Here is a 24,399-nt window from a genome sequence, read left to right on the forward strand (position 1 = left end):
GCATCTAGACCACAAACATTTGATTTTCTGGGACTCTGAATTACAACTCACTTGTCAGAGGAAAGTGAAACAAATCCTGTATCTGTAGCTTTTTAGTAGGGCTAGTTTTGGACCTGGAACCTGACATCGAGGCAAGAGCCACATTTTAGTGGTATTTTGTGCAAGCATCTAAACCTGTCATGAAAAAATCAAAACCTGTACTGAAGTTAGGGCTTTTTCAAGTCTTTCCTTTTAAAAGTCTCTAAATTCATTCAGCCTGGTCTTTAAATGTGAAGCTGTTAAGCAGAGAGTTACTTCCCTGTGTTTCCCCCCTCTGCAGAACTTGATTATATTTCATTGCACAGCCTGAGGCTGGGATACAAAGAAAATGACAAATTATAATGTGCCCTGAATTCCCACTGAAACAGCTTGGCTCGGTATCCAATGGAATTCATGTCATGGCCATTTGCTATCTAGGATGTAAACAAGTCACAGCAGCAGGAGGAGTCATCTAAGTAGCAATCCCTGCCTGAAGGCCAGAAAAAGTTCACTGTCGATGAACAAGTAAGGGCATAAATAAGAAGCTGTTACTTTCACAGAATATTTCATTCCCTTTTCCCAAATTAATGTTTTATGAGTTTTCAGATGTCTCATGCCCTGGATGCATTTTCTTTGCCACTCTTTCTTACCTTGAATATGTACAGCATCTGTGATTCCATGTGTTGGTACTCCACAGAGACCTCTTTGGCTACCACTTCTCTCCAACCTGTACTTCTCCATTTCATGTGTTTGTGATTGAAACTCACATTAGCACAGACACTGCACTGATGAGGGGAAGCTGGTCTGACTTTATAGGAAAATCAAGGAAATGAGGGGGCAGGGGTTACTTTTACTGAAACCTGCCATTTTGGATATAAATACCAGTGACAGGCCCCTCAGAAGATTTAGCCTTAGTAAGATTTAGATACAACTTGTGGGTATGAGATGGAGAACAGAGTACTCCAGTGAAACTGAAGCACTCTGAGAATGAGTCTCTCCTTTTATATGAGTGAGGAAGTAGGGAAAAGCTGTCAGATGTTAAACTTGTTCTTAAGCAAATATTTTCAAGCCTTCAGAATTAAATACCTTTCAAGAACAATCTAAATAAGTTCTTTTTAACTCAGATTTTTCGTCCATTAACAGCAAGAGAATCAGTAATATAAGTTATGAAGCAGATGGAGTTATCTCTTGCTTCAAAACTAGGTGAAAATCAACCAGATACTACAGTTTAAACTTTTCGGTGAAATTCCAAACTGGTATTATAAAGAACAAAAGCATTAAAGTCTACTCTGTATGTACAAACCTTTACAAGTTTAGGAGGAAATCTCAGAAGCCAAACAGATCAGCTACTGAATTTAAAGAATCACATGAAGCTTAAACATGAGTTTGTTTCAATGATTGCTTCTATGCTAGCGAAGTTGGCCAGCCAACTTCTACCAGAAATGAAGCATAAAAAGAGAAAATACTTTTCAACAGTCAGCAGAGTTATCCTTTAATGGCAGATGGCTTTGCTGAGCTCAAAACTGCCAGAGGTTAGAATTTGTTTCTCTAAGTACAGCTTTTGATAAAGAAAGAAGCAGAAGGATTAGTGTATACAAGACAAGAACCTTAAGAGCATGGCAAGGCATGGCAACAGGTTGCTACTTCATCATTTTGCTTGCAGGAAGACCCTTCTGGGCTGTATCTGGACAAAACCAAATCCCACGATTTCTTCATTTATTTTTGTATTTGGAAGGCAAACTGGTCCCTATAGAATTGATTATCAATGCTTTTTTGGTCACTCATACACATTATCAGAAAATCAAACTTTATAGGTTCCTATCCTAGCTGCCATCTGCTCTTTTGACTGATGTGTGCATGCTGTCCTCCAGCCACGTAGCACAGCCTGGGTCCCTCCTTTTAGGAATCAGACACTTGTCTTCCTTATCTCACCTGCTAAGGTGTTTAACATCCTTAAATATTCAATGAAGTAGAGTGAAAATTACCCTATAACCCAGTGACTATGAGATTTATTTGAAAGATAAAGAGGACATTACTTCCTGTTCCAGCTGAGACTTGGGTTACCATTTTCTTCTGAACTCCAGACCACAAGCTTGGAAACTCTTTATGGAAATAGAAAATATGGGTTCAAAGTCACAGAAGAACCAGTCCTGGGTTAATTGTATCTTGAGTGAATCCTAAAAATTCTAGGTCTCTAGATAACAAATATACTACTGATACCTCCATTGTCTTATATGTTATAGTTTTAAAAATACATCCATTTACTTACCTAACATGCTTGGACTGATTGACCAATGTTTTCCAAGGATGATTTTTTTGGTGTGAATTTGTCACAGAAAGTAATATAGTTTTGGACTAGCCAGAATTATATGCATCCCTTTTCAATAAAGTTTTAACTTTTGCCCTGACTTGCTGCCCCGCAATGAAAGATTATTGAACCAAAATCCCAGATATTGTTAACGAAAAAGAGAAGTACAAAACTGCTAAAACAAATTCACCCTTTCTGTAAAACAGAGTCCTGCCCATCTGTGTTAGTAAATAATTTGAGTTTTCATGTCTGTCTTGTACCACACAAAGTATATTACATGTGATTACTACAATAAGAGAAAATATGTCAGGGTTTTTTGCAGTAAGTTTTATCCATATGTTGAGTGATTTGGTAAACTACTTATATAGAATTTGTTGCCTAGCATTAATAGATAAATTTGCTGAAGCCTAAGGCACAAGCTGTGAACTTTCACCAGATATGCTGAACTTTCCACTCTGTCAAATAACAGAAGACCCAAGGGCTGGTTCAAGACAGAAGATAAGGAATTCATTAACAGAAGCTGCAACCTTAGAAATAAGAAACATCCTACCTAGAGGCAAGCAAGGGACATGATGAAGAATAGGAAGAGCTCCCAGAGCCTCATATGGGAGACAACTGGTCCAAACAGTCACATGAAGGCTGGCGAATTCAGATTGTTTGAGTATAATCAACCAGGGACTTCTTTGTTCAAGGTCATCTTTGGAGGCACCCAGCTCCAGCTATTACACCATTTAAAAAAGGTACTTTTATAGAGGAATCTATCTTTCAATTTATGAATTCAGCAGAAACTTAGAGTCAAAGCCCGCCATGGTGGGTGGCACATGTAGTTTCTGTGTCTGGAAAGACATGAATTTACTAGCAGAGACACAGCACCAGTGCTATCTGAAATATTAATGTTTGCCTGCAATGAATGCTCTGCAAAGTAATTTCCAGCGTGGCACTTCCATCAGGCTGGTGAATCCGTGTGTCTGATCCCGAGTCAACACACACGCGCCTCATCCCGCATCTGCCTCTCTGAAGCTGTCATTTACTCCTGCAAGGATATTGTGACTCAAACAGCAACACGCTTTTCTCTAGGGGTCATCCCTCTCTGATTTTACAATTTCTACACAGACTAATTGGTTGCAAAGCAGAACAAGCACCATGATGTTTCTGTGGCCATTAATAAGTAAAGAGATGTTAGCAAACAGCAGGCTGTAGAGAGATCCTTTTCAGCCAAGACAGGAACAAAAATCAAATATTAGGGAAAAAAAATTAAAATCATAATAAAACCAATCAATACCTGTAAAGCTAAAAGATTGTGAAAGGCAAAAAACTCCAACACCTCCCTGAAGCTCAAAGATAGAAGCCTTTGATAATGGCATTTTTAAAACCTCTTGCCTCAGTTTTGAGCATAGCTCATCTTTTTTTGACAGCTCTTATGTTTAAGCAGAATCATTTGGGAAACCCTTTTCTCTGCTTGATAAATCTGAATCACTTTTTACCACACTTGCAAAAAGCTGATGAAAATATCCGTGTTGCTCAGGGGTAAAATGACAACTAAAATGCTGAAAGATGACATATGTTTTGTGTTAGGCTGCCATGCAGATATATCTGACACCTCAAACATTAGATCAGTTCTCTGTTTTGTGTAAGAAACCTTATGCCAACAATATTCAGCACCATAAAGAAGCAAAAGCAGAAGGATCAGCCATAGAACTGAGCAAGCTTGTAGGTGGATAAGCAGGCATTTCCACAGCCTGGGCTCTTGCTCAGGCAAGCCGTGCTTTTGTGTTCCTTGAGTAGAAGATAGAGTTTTTGGATCTTTTGGCTGGAAGTAAGAAATCTCATTTCCAGTATCTATGGGTGAATGCAAGCCATGTGCTCTCCTCAAGCTGGGAGTGATGCTCTGCTAAACAGCTGGCTAAATATTTTCTGCTTTTTACATTTTCTCACTGACATTCTCAGTACATTCCTCTGCCAACACAGCTGCAAGTGCCATATTGCCCTGTGGAAACAGCTATAGATGAATGGAGGGAGAAGACAACCAAACCAAGCCCTGTGGATAACATATGCCAGGGAGGCATTGGCTGCTTTTCCACTGGGCTCACCATGGGATAGAGGGTGACAACAAGGGGCAAAAGCAGAGCCACCCTCCTGATCTGTGAATATGAACAACAGACTGGCCAAAAGTGCACCCAATGTCTGAAAATACCAGGCATGCATGTTCCTCTAGGCCTGCTCCATCCCATGGTGGCATTAATTTGCATCCATGATTGGTACAACTCCAGCTGGTGAACTCTGCCCTTCCCCCTGGTATAGAAAAGACTACCCCCACGAGGAAGAGCCCTTTATGGCACACAGGCACCAAAGTGTGTCTGAACATACAGTTGAGGGTAAATGATGTTTCTCTACTTCCCATGAAATGAAAATGCATTCAACTCTTTTTTAATTATAGAGTAGAACACTACAAAAATGCCATTATGAGGTTTTAGAGTTCTATTTTAAAGCTCTTAGATGGAAATAAGGTTTCAATATTACTAATATGAAGCATTATTGGTTCTAAGAAGCTGCAAGTCCACAGTGCTGACATTGTTCCTGTGAATTTAATGTCCACTGAGTGTGTCATTAAAGAATATAATTTCAAATTGTAACAATGTCTAAAATGATGGAGAAGCATGTAATTTCAAGCTTTTAGCTAGTTTCCTAGATGATCCCAGGTCAAACCAATGTTCTCCACGCCAGTAAAGTCTATAACTTTATTTCTTTATTATCAGAAAATAAGTGAAATCTGCTAGAAGTTGTATATCACTCCTGTTAAGTTCTTGCTAGAAACAGCAAACATGTTTTTTACATACCAAATCAATACCATTCTAGTGTAACAGCCCACAGGCTAGATCAGCTTTGGCACATATTTTGAATAATGAACTCTCTATATTAATTTTTCTTGATATATTTGCCCTGTAGACAACCATACAGCTGACAACCCACCACTCCTAACTGTTTTTAGGCTGGCAGATGGGAGGATGCTGGAGGTAAAATGTACAGAGGTATAGAAAAAGTGATAAGGCACCTTCAAGATAGTTAAAGGAAGGTCCTAAAGTTCCACAGCACATTTTAGAAAGTACTCAGGCGCAGCAAGTTCTGAGAAAACTCAGGCTGCTATCTATCTTCTGCTGTATGTTATTGGACTACTGACTCCTGAAGAGAGGGTAGAAAACCAGAGGAATTACAAAGACACAGGAGTTGGTCAAAGACAAGCTACTCGCTCTACTCATTTTTCATCTTAGAAGTTTTCTCCTTCCTCTCTCCCTCTGCCACATGCTGCACTACATTTTGATTAAAGTTTCTCACCAACTACACATTTCATAATTCTTTAAGACATCTAGCTATTCAGGCTATACTTCCTTTGCATTTTTGATCAGGACACTGGAAGTGATGAAGCACCAAGAGCATGTTAAGAAGCTTCTGTAGAACTGAAGTAAGTGAGCCCAGAAATATCAAATGGTGGACTCCAGGCAGACACCCAGGGAAAGAGCATTTGTTATGGGAGATACAGGTCTTTTGATAGCACCAAATGAGCCTGTTAGTGCTCAGACACTGAAGTTCAAACCAATCAATGCTTCTGGAAAAGGATGGTACAACCTGGGGGTTAGGATTTACTCACTGCACATATCTCCCTCATCCTCTCCCTCAGCGCAGTCCTGGATGAAGTCACATGCCTGCCCCAGCTTGATCACTGTTCCATTCCAGCAGCTGAAGGAACCCTCCAGAGCCATTTTTGAGAGAGTAGCAGATCCTAGAGAAAAAGACAAAACCAGCAAAAACACTTCAGATAACCAAACTGCCTTCCTTTCAACCAACAGGTCATAGCATCCTGCATAACACTAAAGGGACAAACACTTCGTGAAATCTCAATTCAATACTTGCTTGATATTTTTTTTTTACCTATTTAATCTTGTCAAATGTCTAATGGTCCACCTAATAGGGAATTTCAGTTCCACAGGCCTTTCTGGTGCTATAATATGAAATGCAGCTTTGACCTCTGGAGGGAGGACTTAAATCCTACAGCCTGCTGTGGTACTTCTCAAGAACAACACAATACACATGAAGATTTTTAATTGTGTGTGAATTTACTGTTGCACTGACAGTTTTGAAGGCCGTTATCCTCTCTGTTTAGCTCAGGAGCAACATGCTTACAGGAGTTAGAAAGAGCACAAGCTTTCATCATGCTCTCCTGCATTACACTTGCTTTGGGTGTATTGTGTTGTCATATTCTCTGCAGGAGAGAAAACAGTTTCATCTCTACTTGCAATTTTCTTTCTCTTCTATGCCTACTCCTGCTCCTGTATCCTGCACTCCCTTGAGTCAGGGAGCCCACAGCAGACTACACCTACCAAGAGACAGAAGTCACCAGTTCATTTTACCTGGGCTAAGCAGCAAAAGACATCCAGCAATGTGCAAAGGCGATATCTCTTATCAAATGAGGTCACCAAACATTACAATTAGAGGTCAGTATCATCCACTCCGAAATGACCCTGAGTAATTTTCCCTAAGAACCATCCTTTTCACAAGGCACCTGAGAAGTCAGATATCAAGTAGCCTGACAGGTATAATTTTCCTTACTGTAGGAATTATCTCATCCCAAGTCCTTTGTGATGATACTTATGACAAGGCCTTCTTTTTTTAATTTGTTTTTTTTTTTAAAGAGGTATATGCTCTAGATCAGACACCCGAAGAAGTCAGGAATTAGTTCAGCCACATCCTGAAGTCAATGTGTATGGAGGAGTCTAAGCTTGAGAAATGCCAGAGTTCCTTCCACAAAAATCTGAGTGTGGATGCAGTTCACTGACACCATCCTGAATCTGACAAGACATGCTTCCAGTCACTGCTGGAAGACAAGTCTGGAAGAACAAAGAGATCTGTGCTGTGAATTCCCCATTACAGCAATAACTGCCCTGTCCCATATTAAATGGGTAAATGCTCCAGATTAAACCAAAGCCTCTGGGCAGAGAGAGCCATTGTTTGCCTAATTCATCCACGCTCACTAAACAGTGCAGCTACATCGTGTACTCTGGTACTACAGGGAGTTGGAAATCACTGGTGATTCAATTAGATGTGCACTTGATATTTTTATTTATATTGCCTGCCAAAACTAAAAATTAATGAAGCATGTAGGAAAACAACTACTCTTTCTCTTCCAGCTTATTTTATGGTGCAAATCATTCAGGAGTGGAGGGAATACATGCCACACTTTATTCATAAAGGACGATGGATCCTGAAAAGGGTGCTCTGTTATTGTCAGGTCAATTTTTTTCCCTTCCTTAGAGCAATTCTGGCTTGCCACATACAGACTGCATAAGGCCCTTGTATTCTAGTCCAGGTCAAGGCATGGCTACAGAGGAGAAGGAAAAGTAGACCAAGTAACTTGGAGCTGGCTGCTGACAATTTCTGTGGGCTCCTTGGTGAGGGCTTAAGGCAGCGAGATGTTATCTCCCTTGGCTTTGCTGAACTTCCTACAAAAAATGCACCTTCAGAGACACAGCTGAGAGCTTTCCCTATGTGTGGTGCAAAGCTCTCCACATGCCACAGGTGAGACACTTGGGGCTCAGGTCAGTGTGCAAATGGGCACTACAAAGCTGTAAGAAGGGACTGTGGTAACTCAGCAGGTGATCCCTTCTCCTAGGGGTGTGCAATGAGCCTGAATTGCACCCCGTTGTTGGAAGCACCACTTGAAGAAAAGTTAGGAGACATGTCCCAGAGCACTTCCATGAGTTAGCAACATCATGACATTCTTAAAAGATTCTTAAGTTCTGCTGAAATTCAGAATTACTCTCGTGTCTCTGAATTACCCCATAGATGGTTTTGAGCCCCTTGTTTAGTACCAGCTTTCATATCCCACTCAGTTTATCTGCAATCTTTTCAGCAATGTCTGTGTTTTACCTCAGCAGCTGCAGAGATACACAGAGATTCGGAGGAGTGGTTATTGTAGACAATGATGTTGTTCTGTTTACTCAATTAATTCTAACTTTTTAAAGGCACTCACTTTTCTGAGCACACAACTGCATTAACACTAATTATAATGGAACCAAGGCATCCAGGAGAACCAACTTGTCTTCCCAGGTGTTTTGTTGCAGCCTAGGGGCACAAATCTCCTGAAGCCAACTGACTGTAGTATTTGAAATATGTCAGTTGCAACTGGGAATCAGGCAATTCCAGGAGCTATTCCTCCAAAACAAAGCAGCAGATTTGCATGCTCATTCATCTCTGTGGAGACAGGGTCTGAATTAGCTCAGATTTGCATTAGACCTATATATATGTGCTCTTTGTATAGGTTAGAGAACACAAATAGCAAAGCTGCAGCCAGGGGAATGCCTGTGCTCTATTAACAGTACATGATTTATTCCCATCTTGTTTGCTTGCTTACTGTGAGCACAAAGGCAAAATGAATTGGAGAAAGGAGATGATTAACAAGTAAAACAAATAGATAACCAAAAAAAGCCCAAATACAAATAATCCTTTTAATGGGCCACTTAATGCAGGTATTTGCATCCAAGCTCAAGGAAACTCTAATTTTAATTAAAATACTTTGCAAGAAAAACAGACATTTGATCTTTTCAGTTTCCAGACCCAATTACCCCTGGCAAAGTGAACCAGAATGACCTGGATCACTGAGTGAAGTGGCCTCAAGTCACACACAGAAGATGTGTTAGGAAAGGAAAATGAATGGTATCAAATAAGTATCAGAGTAAAATTTGTGGGAGACATCCTTTATATTTACAGCAGTGTTTATGTAGCCAGTGGCATCCATAAATTACAGTAGTAATTAAGCTGTACCATGGCTGGCTTGGAGGCTTATAAATCATTATTTAAACAGCAGCATTAAATAAATGGCATTTCAGGCTCAAATTGAAAGCAGAAACAACTCCTTGGAGAACAAGTGCTTACTTTGTACCTCACAGGTCCTGCTTCTCAACACAGGCCAGCCCTGGCAGTGTTCAAATCCAGTACCAGACCCAGGACACAAATGCCTGGGATCTTTACTGCCCATGCTTTTGGACTTGGTTTCCATATATCAGGATGGAAAGTGGAAAATCACGTGGCTTAGCTTAAGCAGGATCAGCAACTTACTACTTGCACTGTGGGACCCAAGAGGATGTATTTCAAGTCTCAACAGATTTTCTCTGACTTGGTTTTCCTGTTCTCTCTTTCCCTGTTCCTTGACCAGCAGAGAAATCACAGTGTGCTGGCAAAATCTGGTGAGTCTGTCTCTGGTGAAGATCACTGCAAAATGGGAAACTTTGCCTTCCTGCCACCACACTTGGCCAAGTGGGATGGAAGAAATTCTTACAGGCATCCACAAAAATATCTCTTATCTGCCAAACTGGCTATGCTGCTAATTATCAGGCAGGGTTTAATGAAACCAAACATAATTATACCTTCACATACTACATTCAACTTCTTAGACCATGATTTTTAATTCTACCAAAAGCTTTCGGGACAAACACAGTTGGGTGAAGCACTCCTGCTGAGCACACATTAAAACACAAGAGCCTAATAGCACAGAATTTTGCTGCTGTTTAAAAATTGTCTCATTTGTACTCTGTAAAAATTCCAAAGACCTGGGATAAATGTACAGCCTTGTCACATTTTATCAGCAAGCAGCTTCTCTCTGGGCTATCCTTGACGAGCCCCATTGTACAGAGTTGAGTTTATTGCAGTGGTTCTCAAGGCAAGACCCTATATGCCCACAATGTGAAAATTTTCCATTTTTAATTGCATATATGTAGCAAAAATACCTACCCATGGAAGTCCATTGTGTTTATCTAACCATATGCATTACCTCTCAAAACAGAGAAAGCTTCCTACTATCTGATTGCATCTCTTAAAAAATGTTTTCCAATGGGCTAGCGCTGCAGCTTAAGATGCCTCCACTAAATGTCACTAAAAACCCGGGACTGTACAACCTTGTTGATGATGTGTGTCCATCACAAGTATTTGTCATTAACTTCTCAATTACACCTGCCCCTCCTTGCCTTGAGTTGAAAGCTTTGACTCAGATATTTACAAAAATATTACTTGGGGGATTGAAAGGTTGTGTGAAAACATAGAAGCTGCTGTCTAGCTATAAAAGGATAGTGAGAATTTGGGGGAGTTTCTGATTATTGATTTTTCCAATGACTTGCCATTTCTGATGGTTACATATTTCCTCACTCTTTATCTTCTGTCCTCCAGCAGCACAGGCATTCAAAGGCTGCTGGTTCACTTTGTGCTGAGGATAGCCATATTCCAGGACAAACTAAATCTGCTATTGATACAAGTCACTAATATCCATGCTTTCACCATTAGAGAAGTCAGAAGGTACGAAATAAAGGAGGAGAGAAAGTGAGAGAAGTGAAAGGTAAGTTCATGTTTGAGGAGAGTGAAGCCATCCTTGGCAAATGGCCACTGAACTCCACATGATACGGGGCAGATCACATAAATCAGAACGTTCACAGCAAGCTACACTGCTCTCATTTTCCAGCCACCCAACCCCGGGACATCTGCAAGGAACCCGAGTAGTTGCAGCTGCAAATGAGACCAGTGAGAGAAATACTTAGAAAACACATTGTCCTCAAAAAATGCTTTGCAAACAAACAAACAAACAAACAAAAGGCTGGATGCCATGTTTCTCACACCAGGCAGTCAAAATTGGTCAACACTTCATAATTTCTGACTTTAATATTTGTAACAGCATTGTTAGTATTACTGTCATTGCCTAAGGATTCATTTGTAGGAAGAAGTGTTCTGCCTGCCACAGGTTGAAAAAACAGCCTGTGTTCCTAAATGCCTGAAAGCTCACCCATTTTTCCAGTTACATAAACTGCCTTTAATCTTCTTACTTCACTTCCTAAACATAAATGGGAATAAACTCATCCCAAGAGCTCTGTGATGTTCATTTCATTAACATTTGTAAGGAACTGAGATGCTATGATAACAGGCATGAAAAAACCTGTAAGGAAATTATTTACTCTGTCTTCACAGTGCAGCTTGAATAATTTACAGTATAAAATGAACACACCTTTGATGAAGGCAGGACAGAGGGCAGCAAATAATTTCCCTGTGTGAGAGCATCCCCTGCCCTGGACACTAAGGGTGCAGCATTCCCACAGCGAGCTACTACAAGAAGGGAAAACTTGCTCATTAGAGCAATGTAGAGACAGAATTTTCATCTCAAAGACAATGTCAACATTTCAAAATGCATCTAACCAGAAAATAAAAATGCCCAAAGTTCTCACAAAACAAAAGATTTAAATCAATTCTAGGTTAAAAAACTGACTTTAGCGATTTCAACATATGAATAATACTGTCATAAACCCCAGAAATTTGAAAACACTCGAATTAAGACAAAAATAAAATGTTGGGCAGGAAACTCAAGAGGGAACTTATTAGTTTGGAACACATTCATGCCAATAATTCAGCCAGCTCATTTCTAATGTGCTTTCCCTCTCTGCCACTTCAAAGTACGGATGCTGTGTTTAATATACAAATTTTCAACATCTGCTCCTTCAGCACTGCCTGATGCCAGCAGGATTGCTTACACAGAAGAGAGCTCTCAGCACACCTGAGGAGCTGGCACTTGCTCACTGCCACATTTCAGCAGCAAGAACTCTCTCCAGAGCTGTGCAGCATTCAGACTATCCAGGCCCTCTGTGTTCTCTCAGAAATGTTTTTGACCAGGTCTAGTTGCTTTTCTTACCTTTTGACTGAATGACTTCCCAACAGTAGTGTTGGTGTGATGTATCTTCCCTGAATTTGAAAAACAGCTTCCTTAAAAAACTATAATGAAATAAGAATGTGGAAAGAGAAAGTTAGACGGATTTCACACTTTCTCAATTTTCATTTAGGAAAGTTGTCTGAGAGTCTTCACAGCTCCTGAGACAATAAAAAATCTTTGAGTGCAGTAAATGATATGATGATGTTTTCCCCTATTAATCTTGCACAAAATCTAGCTATTCCTTTGTTTTGTTTTTTTTTTTTTGGTTTTTTTTTTTTTGCTAGGGCTCATGGTAACATGTATATTTTTCTGGTGATTTGTTACCAGTCAATAAGCAGCTCCAACTGCACATTCAAAAATTAACAGTAAACAAGTAAACAGCAGCAGTGAACTTTATAATCAAAGAGTGATTTTCCATCAGACAGTGATACCTACATATTCTGTGGCAGCTATTAAATTGAAAAGGGCCAAAAGAGAAAGAGAATACTTACAGTAGGAAATACTGTGCATTCATAGTCATTGAACCTTTTATAAATTTCATCTAATGCAGTAGATCTTTAAGGCTTTCATCCATAAATATGAACATTCTGAGTTAGAATAATCCAGTGGGATAGAGTAATTTTGTTAAAACCCCAAATCTCATTTCTTTTAGTTGCTTTTCATTGCCCTTGTTTCAATACCAGGCTGCATTTGCTGTTCCTTTCCCTCTTCTCTCAGATACAATTGCATCTTTCTAGGTACCACTGCATCTTTGTGAGATTAAAAAAACACCAACAAAAAACCCTCTCCCCTAGGTTTCATGTTTCTCCTAAAACAAGTGAGTACTATATATTTGTAACAGTAAGCAACTGTTAAAAGAAAAAAAAAACCAAAAAATCCCCACAAAAACAAAGCCAAAAAACCTTTTTCTGTGACTTCCTGTGATTGTTTCAAAATTCATACTTTGTAGAGGGGAAAATAAAAAGGTCCAGCTTCTATTATTAGCTCTGCTATTCGCTAGCAGACTTTTCTGGGTCTGAACAGGTTTGGAGACCAGCTCATATCAGGGAGCAATCTTTTCCATGGGAAACAGCAGCAGGCTGATGGCTGGCTCACTGGAAGATGAGCCAGCAATGTGCCACATTGCCACATGTGGCAGGCGCTGACAAAATCATGAGGTGGTTAAGATCCCTAAGCTTATTTACAGACAACAGGAACAGATTTAGCACAGGTCCTACCTCAGCATCAGACACAGAACTGAATGTGAAATAAAACAAGGCTGCTGAAGAAAAAACATGAAAATTGTGCTTCCAAACCTCATGTCTGCCTCTTGGGGGAACTGTAAGAGCTGATTAGATAGGAAATACATGCAATTTTCCACCTTTTGCTTCTTAGGAGGCTTAGTTCAAATCCATTTTCCATTATTAAGGTAAGTGTTATCTTTGCCTCTTCTAGTTCTGCAGTTCCAAGCACAACCAACACTGCCACTATACACAGCAGATATTTTTCAATTCTTGATTCTTAAAAACAGCACAGCAAGAAAAACACAAACATCAATAACATTTTAAAGATGAGGAAACTAAGGTACTTGTCAACCAATTTCAGTCATGTAAATGAGCCTGTAAATTGCCCAAACCAGACAATCTCTCTGACTCCTGCTGCTTCCTGTATCAGTTGGACTGAAGAAGCCCAGATTCAAGGAAAAAGAAGAGACAGGAGAATATTTTCATGGCTCATCAAGAGCTGATTCCACACAGGTCAGATATAACCTCTCTCTCAATCCTGCAACAGCAGCATCTCAGCAAGCTCTCTTTTAGCATTGCCAATCCAGTTAACAAGAGAGGTATATTCATATGCCTGATCATGAAAAGCACAAATAAAAGTATGAGACTTAACTGTATTCAAACAGCATTTTAGATAGGAATGAGATTTTTCATTTCTAAAATGCAATTATCTTTCCGTAACTGTTTTAAGCAATCTTTCTGCTTTAGCTGTCAGTAGCATTAAGGTTTTTGGCCTTACAGGTGGGTTGCTGGGGGTGGTGGGTGGAATATCACAGATCAGCAGAACCCTGTGCATGCACATGTGGTCCCTCTCAGCAGACTGCAGGGACTCATCCTCACACCACAGCCAATCCCTTACTGTGCAAAGCAGTGGCCCCACAGTGGAAGAGCAATTGTTGTTCCAATTAGAAGCAGAAGATTGCTTGGGGAAGTAAATTTCCTGTTGTGCCCCTTTCCACTGTGCCAACTTCTGCAGTTGTGTGAAGGCAGCAAGTTGCCATCAAGCAGCTGATTCCCACTCTGTTTGAAAAGTGAGCAATGATACCTCAAACCCACAAATAGAGAGCAAAAATGAAATTGCACCTGAACACTTGCTGTGAGGGAGAGCAGTAGCTACACACATCAGGTTTGCCACTGGGAGGGGCTTCATGTACGTGGATGCTTCCAGCTTTTAGTTCTGGGGAGCCAAAAGGAAACTCTCAGTGTCACCCTATCTCCACACACCGCTGAACACCAGGAAGTTATGGATGCAGTGACTCTTCCAGCTGAGTGCACCGACAACTTCCAACATCTCAGTGCTCTGAAGCCAGTCCAGAGGGATGGAGGACCAGCACAGTTCTGTGTGCTTATGTTCCAGGCTGTGCTTCAAGGCCTTGCTATGCTTGAATGACATTATCCTAGGAGCAAAACTGCTGAAGGTCAGTGGCCCACAACATTAAAAAAAGCCTGGAGAAGGACTCCCTCCTGGAGTCCACATCTCTGCCCAAGGACCTCAAACATTAATAGAGTGTGCATGAAACTTATGGAAGTTGGGAACGCTTACTGAAAAAGATAGATGTCTGTGAATAACAAAGTGATTAGCTCTGTGTAAGCCAAGACACATACTGAATATATCAGGGAAAAATGGAAGAAGGGATAATATTACAATTCCAACATTACCACCCTGGTTTCAGGCAGACTCTCTACTCTCCTGTGGCATGCTGAAAGCCTCTTTGATTAATGCTTTCCATGTGAGATCACTTTCCAAAAGCATAAGGACATGCAGAGAGGGTTGCAAGAGTTGACCAGTATCAGTACAGAGAATAAGCATGCCCTCAGGTTGAGACGCCTGTGGGCTGCCAGCCACAGTAGAACTAATAGTGGAATAGTTAAATAGTATTAAAATGGCTTTTGAACTTATTTTAAATACAGTGATAGGAATTTTAGAAAACAGTTGCTATGAGTAAAGACAGATCAAGGAGACAAACCACGTCTTCTCTCTCTCTCTCTCCTGCTCTAGGTTTTCTCTAAGACCTTTACCCATCAATGAATAGATTGTGCAGTCAACTCTCAGGAGATTTTATACAATTACTCAGAATGAGCAATTTTGTTAGCAGTTCTCATCTTTAAATTCGGATCATAAAGCGTATGTCTCCTCAAAATATCCCTTTATGTCGTCTTTGTCAATAAGCTTTCTGCTCAGTGCAAGCTCCCCTTCAAGATTTTTCCAACTTGTTTCACCCCCCCATTTTGCTAACTTACTCAGTTGGCCATCAATTAATCACTTAATTACTATCAGCAGTAGTACTAAATTCTCAGAAACTTGCTACTTTAACAAAAGTAAAAGTATGTAAAATGCTCCTCCCAGCTGGTTAGGTTTCAGCAAAGCATAACACCTTGTTGACTTTGGATAAATCTATTTATAAAATGCAAATGTACCTTTCCTTGGCAGGCAAATCCTTTGTAACTGCTCAATGATTCATTATACAAAATAAAGAATTAGGAAGACATACAGCTCTTAATGAAGTCCTAGCAAACATAAACATTTTGGTTAAAAAAAAGTGATAAAAAGAGAATATGAAATGATAGCCCCACTGCAAAGTGAATGGGGTTAGTCTGGTCTTGTGGCAGGCAGGGGTAGCACAGTACCCTTGAATAACCAGCCATAAATGCACAGTATTCCAAATGACTGGCAATCAAAAAATATTTAGGTGAAAAGAGAAATACAAGCCAATTTACCAGCTATAGGAAGGAATGAAATTATCTATATGCTCCACCAAACATCTACTGGATCATGGTGCAGTTTCAAAGAACATATTGGCAAAAATCACCACCAGTTTAGGAGAGGGATACAGTAAGCAAGCTGTACTGGACAGGACTCACTTGAGAGTACAAAGTGCACACATACACATTGAATAAGAAAAAAATGAACCACCAAACTTTCTTTCGGCCATAAACTAGACTAGGGGATACTTAGAAGCTCCTTTACACACGTTTACATTTGATCTTGAACTATCAATTTGAAAGACCAAGAAATCATTGCCATTAATTTTTATACACATTTCATTAGGAATTCTCTTTGTCAGTAGCTGTCTGGACAAGGGCAGCCACCTTAGGGGACAGACACTCTTCCTGTTTCTTACTCTGCCCCACTGGTCACTGTATTTGTTCTTCCATTCACCTTAAGCTATCCATGGTTCCTCTCTGTGCTACAGTAAAGTTATACTGAGTGCAAAGGTTTTATATGCCCACTATATATTTTTTACAAAGAGAATAGTTAAAATACCTGACTTCCAGGTCTCCCAGGGCTTTAACTTAATGGGACGTGGATGCAGTTCACCAGCCATAAAGAATGTCACTGGCTTACATCACCACAGTATCTCAAAGCAAGGAAGGCAACCCATAGGACACAGGGAATCTTCATATAGAAAATTTACTGAAATACCAGCAACAAAATCAACTGCTCTACTCCTTACTCCAGGAAAAATGCCTTGCCTCATTTTCCAGGATCTCTTGAGAGACAGCAGTAGGACTCTTATGCAGCTGCAGTTACCACAAAGGCTCTCAATTTCCCTTGGACCATGCCCTTCCTTCCCATCCCACAGGTCATTACTGCTGCTTTTTAGTGAGCAATATAATTTTAAACAGTCTGTCAATGTGGTATCACAAAGATGATAAAAGTGCCTTGCCCTAGCATCTAATGTGGATAAAATCAATGATCCAAGGTCCCCTGGGTGGTGACAGAGAGTCAGAAAGCTCAGAGACCTCTGGGCCCACAGCAGCAGCTGCATTCTCTGTTCAGGAGAGCAGTAGGGCAGCTAAGGGAACTGAGACCTGGCAAAGACAGGGTGCCAAATCCATGCCATCGGTCACCAAGGCTATTATTGGAAATAAAAAGCCTGATATCTTTACCCCAGTACTCAATGGAATTAAGAAAGCATTAAATAATAAAGGACTGAGCACAAAACAGCCCAAACACAGCAGCCAAGCATCATTTCTTGGGGTCCTTCAAACCAGACTCCATCTGTGTGTGCAGGGGCCTTGCACTGCTAGCAAATCACCTCCAGAAATGCTGCCTCTCAAATCAGGAATCTGATGGTCAGGATCTCCAAAACGGTTCTTCTGCTGTGACCTTGGATAAGTCTCTTTTTGCTGTGACAGAAAAAAAACCCTAAAAACCATTTTGTGGGGAATATATGGCCTTGCTACTTTTTAGAATAGCATAATTTTTTTTTACGGAAAAAAAAAAATCTCATTTTTAAGAGCTATCTAAAATGAAAATGTCTCCTGTAGAGGAAAATGTTTGCTCAGCAGTACTTCAAAAGATTTTATTTGACCTGAAATAAAACACTGGTTAGCTTCAGGAAACTTGCTATTGTTCAAATTTTTTTTTTTTCAGTTCATATACTTCATGCTTTCTTTATGCCTTTTAACATATTTTCCAATAAAAAAACCTCTTAGAGTCCAGGGGAAAGGTGTGAAAACTTGGTTTCTTCCATTAATTTTTTGTTTTGTTTTGCCAAAACACACATTAAGTTTGCACTTTGAATAGCTTTGTCCCACCAGGTTGCTTTTTTAACAAGCTAGAATAAAAATGAACACACTACTTACCCAGTGTAACACCACAGAGGCTCTCAAGTGGATGGCAATACCGACTGTGTCACCAAATGCAAATCATAAGCACGGAGGGTGACAGAATCACTGGAGTCATTGTGTGAGAAACAACCCTCACTTTCAGAATTTCAAAGGTTTATTAAACCTTAACAAAAATACAACAAAATACTGAATAATGAGAAAGAGCAGCGCTGGGAGCACAGGACTAAAGTACCAAGTGCTCGCCCACAAAATAGATACTTTGATTTTTATGCCCCTAGGTCCTCCCAAAGCTTTGCTGGTTAACTCCTTCTCTGCCTTCCATTGCTGGAGACACTTTTTTACACCTTGGCTGGAGGTCAGCTGGTCCTTCCCAAATGCCCCAACTACCCTGGATATCTCACAAAAACAATACAAGGGGGAGGGGAAGAGCACTAGGGGAGGATATATTGCAATAACATATACATCCACAAAACGTAACATACACACAATATTCATCCTTTAATTGTCAGAGCCAACCATCACAGTTCTCATCTGTAACAATTGCTGCATGCTAATGCAGCATCTGTCTACGAAAGCTCTGGGTCATCTCAGCTCCATTCTGTGCCCTGAAATCTCCTCACTCAGAGCACCAAAGAGACAACTTTTTACCATATTAGCACTGACAGGGCTGACAACGTTCTCTCCTCTTGGCACACATCAAACCATGCAAATGTTAGCAAAACTCAGGTCTACCTGAGGTAACCTCAGACGTGGAAAGTAGCAAAAAACCAGCCATGAAGCCTGCACGGTCTCACGTGGGCACTGTAGAGTTATTATACTGCTATTTCCATCTCAGCGAGAAGCAGCATAGAAAACAGTTAAAGTAAACTCAACATTAAAAATTTCACTGACAATTAAGATGACAGATTAAACTGATCTACATGCAATCTGCGAACTGATCTGGCATTCACTGATTAATGCAGTAAATTAGATACTAACATCTCTCATGCAATGTTATAAATCATTACCTTCACTCAGCAATGCATATTTGGTGTCAAACAATTTTTGATGGTGGCTAAGTTATTAAATTTTCTGTAGATGATGCACTGAATATCTGTTACAGTTTTAGGATGAGATTATGAAAAGGCACTTTCAATTTCTGATCAAAATTACTTGATAGTGTTAGAACTGCTCAGATTTCCAAAATTCAAATGGAAATTGCTTTCCATTGTAGTGGAAAACAGCAGAAGAAACCTAACAGCACCAAGTCTGGACCCAAACATCTTTTAAGTGGACACACATATTTGAAGGTAGTGAGATGCTTTACAAACATAATTTATTTCTCAAAAATGGTGCTTTCATGAAACACCCATCTCTGAGTCTTAGAGATACTTGAGGAAATTGCAGCAAGAAATGCCCCAGAAGGGCCCTGAGATCTGAGTATTTGGCTCAAGTACTGTAAACAAGGCGGAGTTTGTCTCTTATGCTTTTCTATGGACATTGCTCACTGTGAGTCAACAGACCTCAAGTATTATTTTCAACCACACTGTCCCAAATTCACAAGGTGAGGGTATCCCTCTCCACAAATTCCTGGCAGTACAAGGCTCCAGCCTTAGCAACAACACTTCAGCTCACAGCTGTCAGCACTAATGAGTTAATGCAGACCGTGGTGAGATCCTGGAGTTATTTGTAGCTGTGGTACAGGTAAGTCCCTCAGGTTACAGGTAGGCATCCTTCCCCAGCTGCATTGGCAGGAGAGGTTATTGCCTCCATCTGTTCACCACCTCTCTCCCTCCTGATCCGCTGATCAAGCAGCATGTGCAAGCACTCCCTAATTTATTTCAGGCAAAGTCAGACAGGTGACACCAGCACAACAATTCTTACCTACTCAAGGATTTTATGTGACCCTCTCTCATCTCCAAGTGACAGCTGCTCTCTGGGCTGTGTTGCAGCATCTCCCAGACTCGTGTAACCTGCTGACAGGCTGTTCTCTAGTCCCTTTTAAAAACCATCATTTTAGTACATGAGATAATTCTGATACATGATAATGTTCTTACTAGCCCATGCAAAGAACTTTATGGAAGAGGACTATTTTTTAAAAGAGGGCATACTGTGGAACATCAGGCTGCTAACTCCCATTACCTTTGCAGCTTTGGGAAAACTCAAACACAGCTTGGCCTTTATCTAGATATTCATATCAAGTCTGCTTCTAAACCAAAGGGAATAGGAAAAAAGAAACTGCAAGCATGGTCAAGCTCTGAGAAAATTGTGTCTCGATTTAGAACTGCACAAGAGGGACTTCTCTTTAAATCAAAGATGGAAATAAAGGGATTGGGTTATAGACAGGAAATTATTAAAGCTTTTTTTTTTTTAATAGTATTTAATTTTACTAAAGCAGAATGGTCATGTAACAAAAAGCCCCAAAGAACACCACACTTGGTACAATTTTCTCTTCAGTAAAAAATTTTGGTTTAAATTTTTCTGGTAAGGAAGAAACACTGATTACACTAATACAATGGAACAGAAATTCCCTGACATGCATCTTAACAGTGCATTATGCCTAAGAAGTCCTGTCAGTTGAAATTTAGTCTAGAACTCAATGATCACCAGGAACTGGATCTGAAATTACTTACTCCTGAATGTAACAAGATATCCTTTCAGAAGCAGGCTGAATTAAGGTTCAAGACAAATGCTGCATATAATTCAGATCTTAACCTCATTTAGAATCAATGTTGTTTAAGGCTGTATTAAGGTATTGAGTTACTGCTTCTGCTTAAACAGAAGTGACAGAGTCATTCACAAGGGTAATAAAAATAAACAAAATAATGCAATAGAAGGAATTGCATCTCCTAGTAAGGAAGTAAGTGAAAAATTAATGTGGATCTTCTATTACCACTCTTTGGAAAGCAGCATGGGATCCAATCTCCAATTGCAACTCAATTTAAGTAGATTTTTCAAAAAGCCTTATTTGGGGTCTCAAATATGATCTACAGGACTCCATTAGAGTGCTCTGGGTTGTAGTTCTTCTGCTACCAGCAACCACTTTACTGTTTACAAACCACTCCTGTATCTGAATGTTCTTCCCTGTGAAAGAACTGTGTTTCTTGTATTTTTTGCAATATGCCTTCTTTTCTTGACCCATTCATAAAACATCTAGAGAGGATGAAAAGCACAAGGTTGATTTCTGATTTATAAATCATTGAGGCTTCCCAGTGCAGAGAAGCTTGTAGGTCTGACTGGAAGCGCTCTTTAAAAGCTGCACGAATTAAGCTTGTTTTGGTAATGCTGGTTTTGTAAAGTATGCCTGGATAGCACCATTAATCTTGCATGCAACAGTCATTTAATTTTTTTCAGGGTTTATTCTAACAGAGTCTGAATAAACTCCTGCAAAATAATTACTCTAAAATGATTGATCTGGCGTGGTAACCAGTGAGTGTTGAGAATGTTCAATAGAGAATCTGTTTGTTAAAGATTCCTTGCCTGACCCTATTCATTCACAAGTGAGGAATTGGTGGGCAGACTTTATAGATCACAGGTGTTAAAGCACCCACTGGCTTTAAAAGGATACTGCTGTTAGAAATCCCAGACAACAATTCTTCAACCAAAGCATTGTCCCCTTTCTGACACTCTGATGATGTGATGATGTTAAAGGTGGAATGAATTGCCCTCTGAAGTGCCTCTTTTTCTCTCTGTTGACTACAGAGGGACCCTAGAGACCAACTTTGACATGATGCCTAACTTTCAGATAGCTGAAGTCACAAAAGATGAATACCATCTTGTCTAACTTCATACAACAAAGCACCTGAATGTCTGAACTAAATCTTGCCTAGGAAGATTGAATCTTGTGATATTGTGAATTAGATGGTTGGTTTATTATACAGATTTTATTCCCTGACAGTTCAGTTGAGGTCGAGACTGAGAATTGCAAACTGAATTAGCTTTGCAACTTGGAGTTTAGGGGAAGATTTTTTTTCTCTCCTATACATGGAAAAGATTTTCTGGCCTTTGTTCAAACACTGAAAAAATCAGGTAGCATCAGCAGAATGTAGAAGTGCTAAGAAAAAGGTCACCTATAAGCTATTAAGATAAAGAAATAGGGAGAAAGGGACAAGTCGATTGCTTGGCACTGTAAACTGGAAAAGAAACGGTCTTCATTTCATCTGAGACCACTGTTTTGAGATGCTATAGCAATATGAATAAATGGAAACCGTCATAAACTTCTCTGCAGTCTTTACAGCACAATATCATGGCGGGCTTGCACTGTAGGAAGAGTTATTTTGCATGACTGATTAACATTTGGTGGCATCTGCCTCGTCATGACACTTTAGTTTCATTTTAGCAATTACCCTAATTGTCCAGGAAAGGAAGGCACTGTTTGCTTAAAAATCAAAAAAAGTAAAATGAACTAGGGAGAAATGTTCTGAGAAAGACAACTGTAATGCATTATTGCTGGTGCCTGGTACTGCTAGGAACAGAAGCAGCAAGAAACACATTTATTATAATTTGAGGGGAGCTACACAAAGCCACAAATTAGTCCACATTCTATGAACCAACAATTAAGATGAAGACTACTTGATACAATATAAACTTATAATGGAATAAAAATTGCCTTAAAGGTTTGTGATTAGATTATACAGGCAGGAATGTTTTAGGACTAAAGGGAAAGAGGAGAAGTGGGCTTGTCCAAATGAGAGGAATTGCCTGATTTCACTTGGGATCAGAGAAAGCTAGATGTGCTCCAAAGATAAAGTTAGAAGAAAACAGAAGATAAACACCATAAACATTGAAGACCATGGCAAAGCACTCTTTGCAAACATGAGCAGCGCAAACATCTCTTGGAGAACTTCTCCAACATAGAACAGAAAAGATTATTCCCATTTCTCAGTTGTCTTACCAGTTTTTAATAAAAAAAATTTGATATAATGGTACAATATGTATACAAAATATGTATAATTGCAAATCCTCTGTCAGCTTCAGCCTCCTTTATCTGCAGTGAAAGAACAGCTGTAACTTAAACCTAACTCCTCTCTTGGCTGTGAAGAGATGAGCAATGATGAAGAAACCGAAGTCCAAATCAGCAATGTTGCTATCAAACCTCTTGTTAGGCTCCTCCTTTTTCAAAAGCTTTGATAAATATTTAGGGGCAGATCTTCAGCTGATGCAAATAGTTGAAGCTCCAACAATTATTGAGATGACGCATAATGCACTTTAGTAATTTCACTGGCAAAAACTCACCAGTACCTGCATAGTTACTCACTTCCTTTGCTTTGGGAAATAGCTCCCATGCAAGAAATACTTCATTTACTTGGCTAAGCCACTTGGCAAATTTTGCAGACAGGTGAGTCATTTTGCTACTGTTTTGTTACTGACGTGTACAACAAGAGTACACAGGAGGGCTGAGTTAACACTGCTGCCAAAATTTTGCACTTAATGTTTCTGGTCTTCTAGCAATTGCTTCCTTTTTGTTATGGTTTCATGAACTGATGTTCATGAACATATCTACATTCATTGTTATTCCACGAGATGCTTAAAGAGACAACGGTGTCTTTGTGTCTTTTTAGAAACTAATAGCAACATTGATAATATTTCAGAAATATTGATTTTTAAATTTTATTTTTTTTAACTGCATAACCTGAAGCTGGATTTATGAAGTTGTTGCTTACAGCTTTAAATGATGTGCACCATTTGGGCTTAAGTGCAAGGCATATTCTGTAGTCTCCAAGAAATCATTTACTCTGGATTGTGGTGCACCCAATTCCACCAAAATAGCTTAGATCCCGGTATGGCACGACCCATCATCTCATAGAACCAGACAAATTGCTTCTCAACCCTCAAAGTTTTTAGGTATCCAAAGAGCTGCATTGTTCATCTGTATTCACATCAAATGAAAGATCTACCACTGATGATATTTTTGGAACATGATAAATGTTTCTTACAGAGTTGACTAAATTATATTTCCTCATAGATCTGAAAAACATTTCCAAACCTCTGCCTATGCTTACAAATTCACTGATACTCCATCAATCATGTTCCATGAACAGTACACTTCAGTCTGGAATTGGACCCAGGATCCAGCTGACTCATTTAATTGCTTGCAACCTCCCAGTTATATTACTTCAGCCGGCAGTAATTTTAAAAAGGGAGGGAGGGGGAAAAGGTATATTCTTAAAATTTCTTTCTGTAATAAAAACTGACTGCAATTTAAGATCTTGCCATCCATGTGTGACTTCTGGATCAATAAGCCTTGCTAGCAGGGCTTTCAAAGGCTCAATTCATAAAAGCCCTGTACACCTCATTTATGGAGGCACTTGGTAAAGCTGCCTCCCTTCTCATCCTCATGATGGAAGGCATGCCTCAGTGCCAGGTAGTAATGATGGCACTTTTGAGAACTCCTAGGGGACTAAGGAAGGTGGTTCCCATTAATTTGTGCTCCTAAGTCACTTGGCAGCTTTTAAGCATTCCTCTCTCTCCCCACGTTTTTCACAACTTCAGAGTAAAAGAATTGCAAATTACAGGCTTAA

At 39.8% G+C, this 24,399-nt stretch overlaps 1 protein-coding gene across 3 annotated transcripts in view; it reads right to left on the reverse strand.

The window, feature by feature from the left end:
• ALK (ALK receptor tyrosine kinase) overlaps nucleotides 1-24,399 on the reverse strand; it is a 310,521-nt gene that overhangs the window by 73,174 nt on the left and 212,948 nt on the right. For all 3 annotated transcript variants that reach the window (XM_014877491.2, XM_088161050.1, XM_088161049.1), the window contains exon 6: nucleotides 5,973-6,104. In XM_014877491.2, the coding sequence (XP_014732977.2) occupies nucleotides 5,973-6,104 (132 nt within the window). The remainder of the gene's footprint in view (nucleotides 1-5,972; nucleotides 6,105-24,399) is intronic.

This window comes from Sturnus vulgaris, chromosome 3 (assembly GCF_052056855.1).
Source record: "Sturnus vulgaris isolate bStuVul1 chromosome 3, bStuVul1.hap1, whole genome shotgun sequence".
Taxonomy (NCBI): domain Eukaryota; kingdom Metazoa; phylum Chordata; class Aves; order Passeriformes; family Sturnidae; genus Sturnus; species Sturnus vulgaris.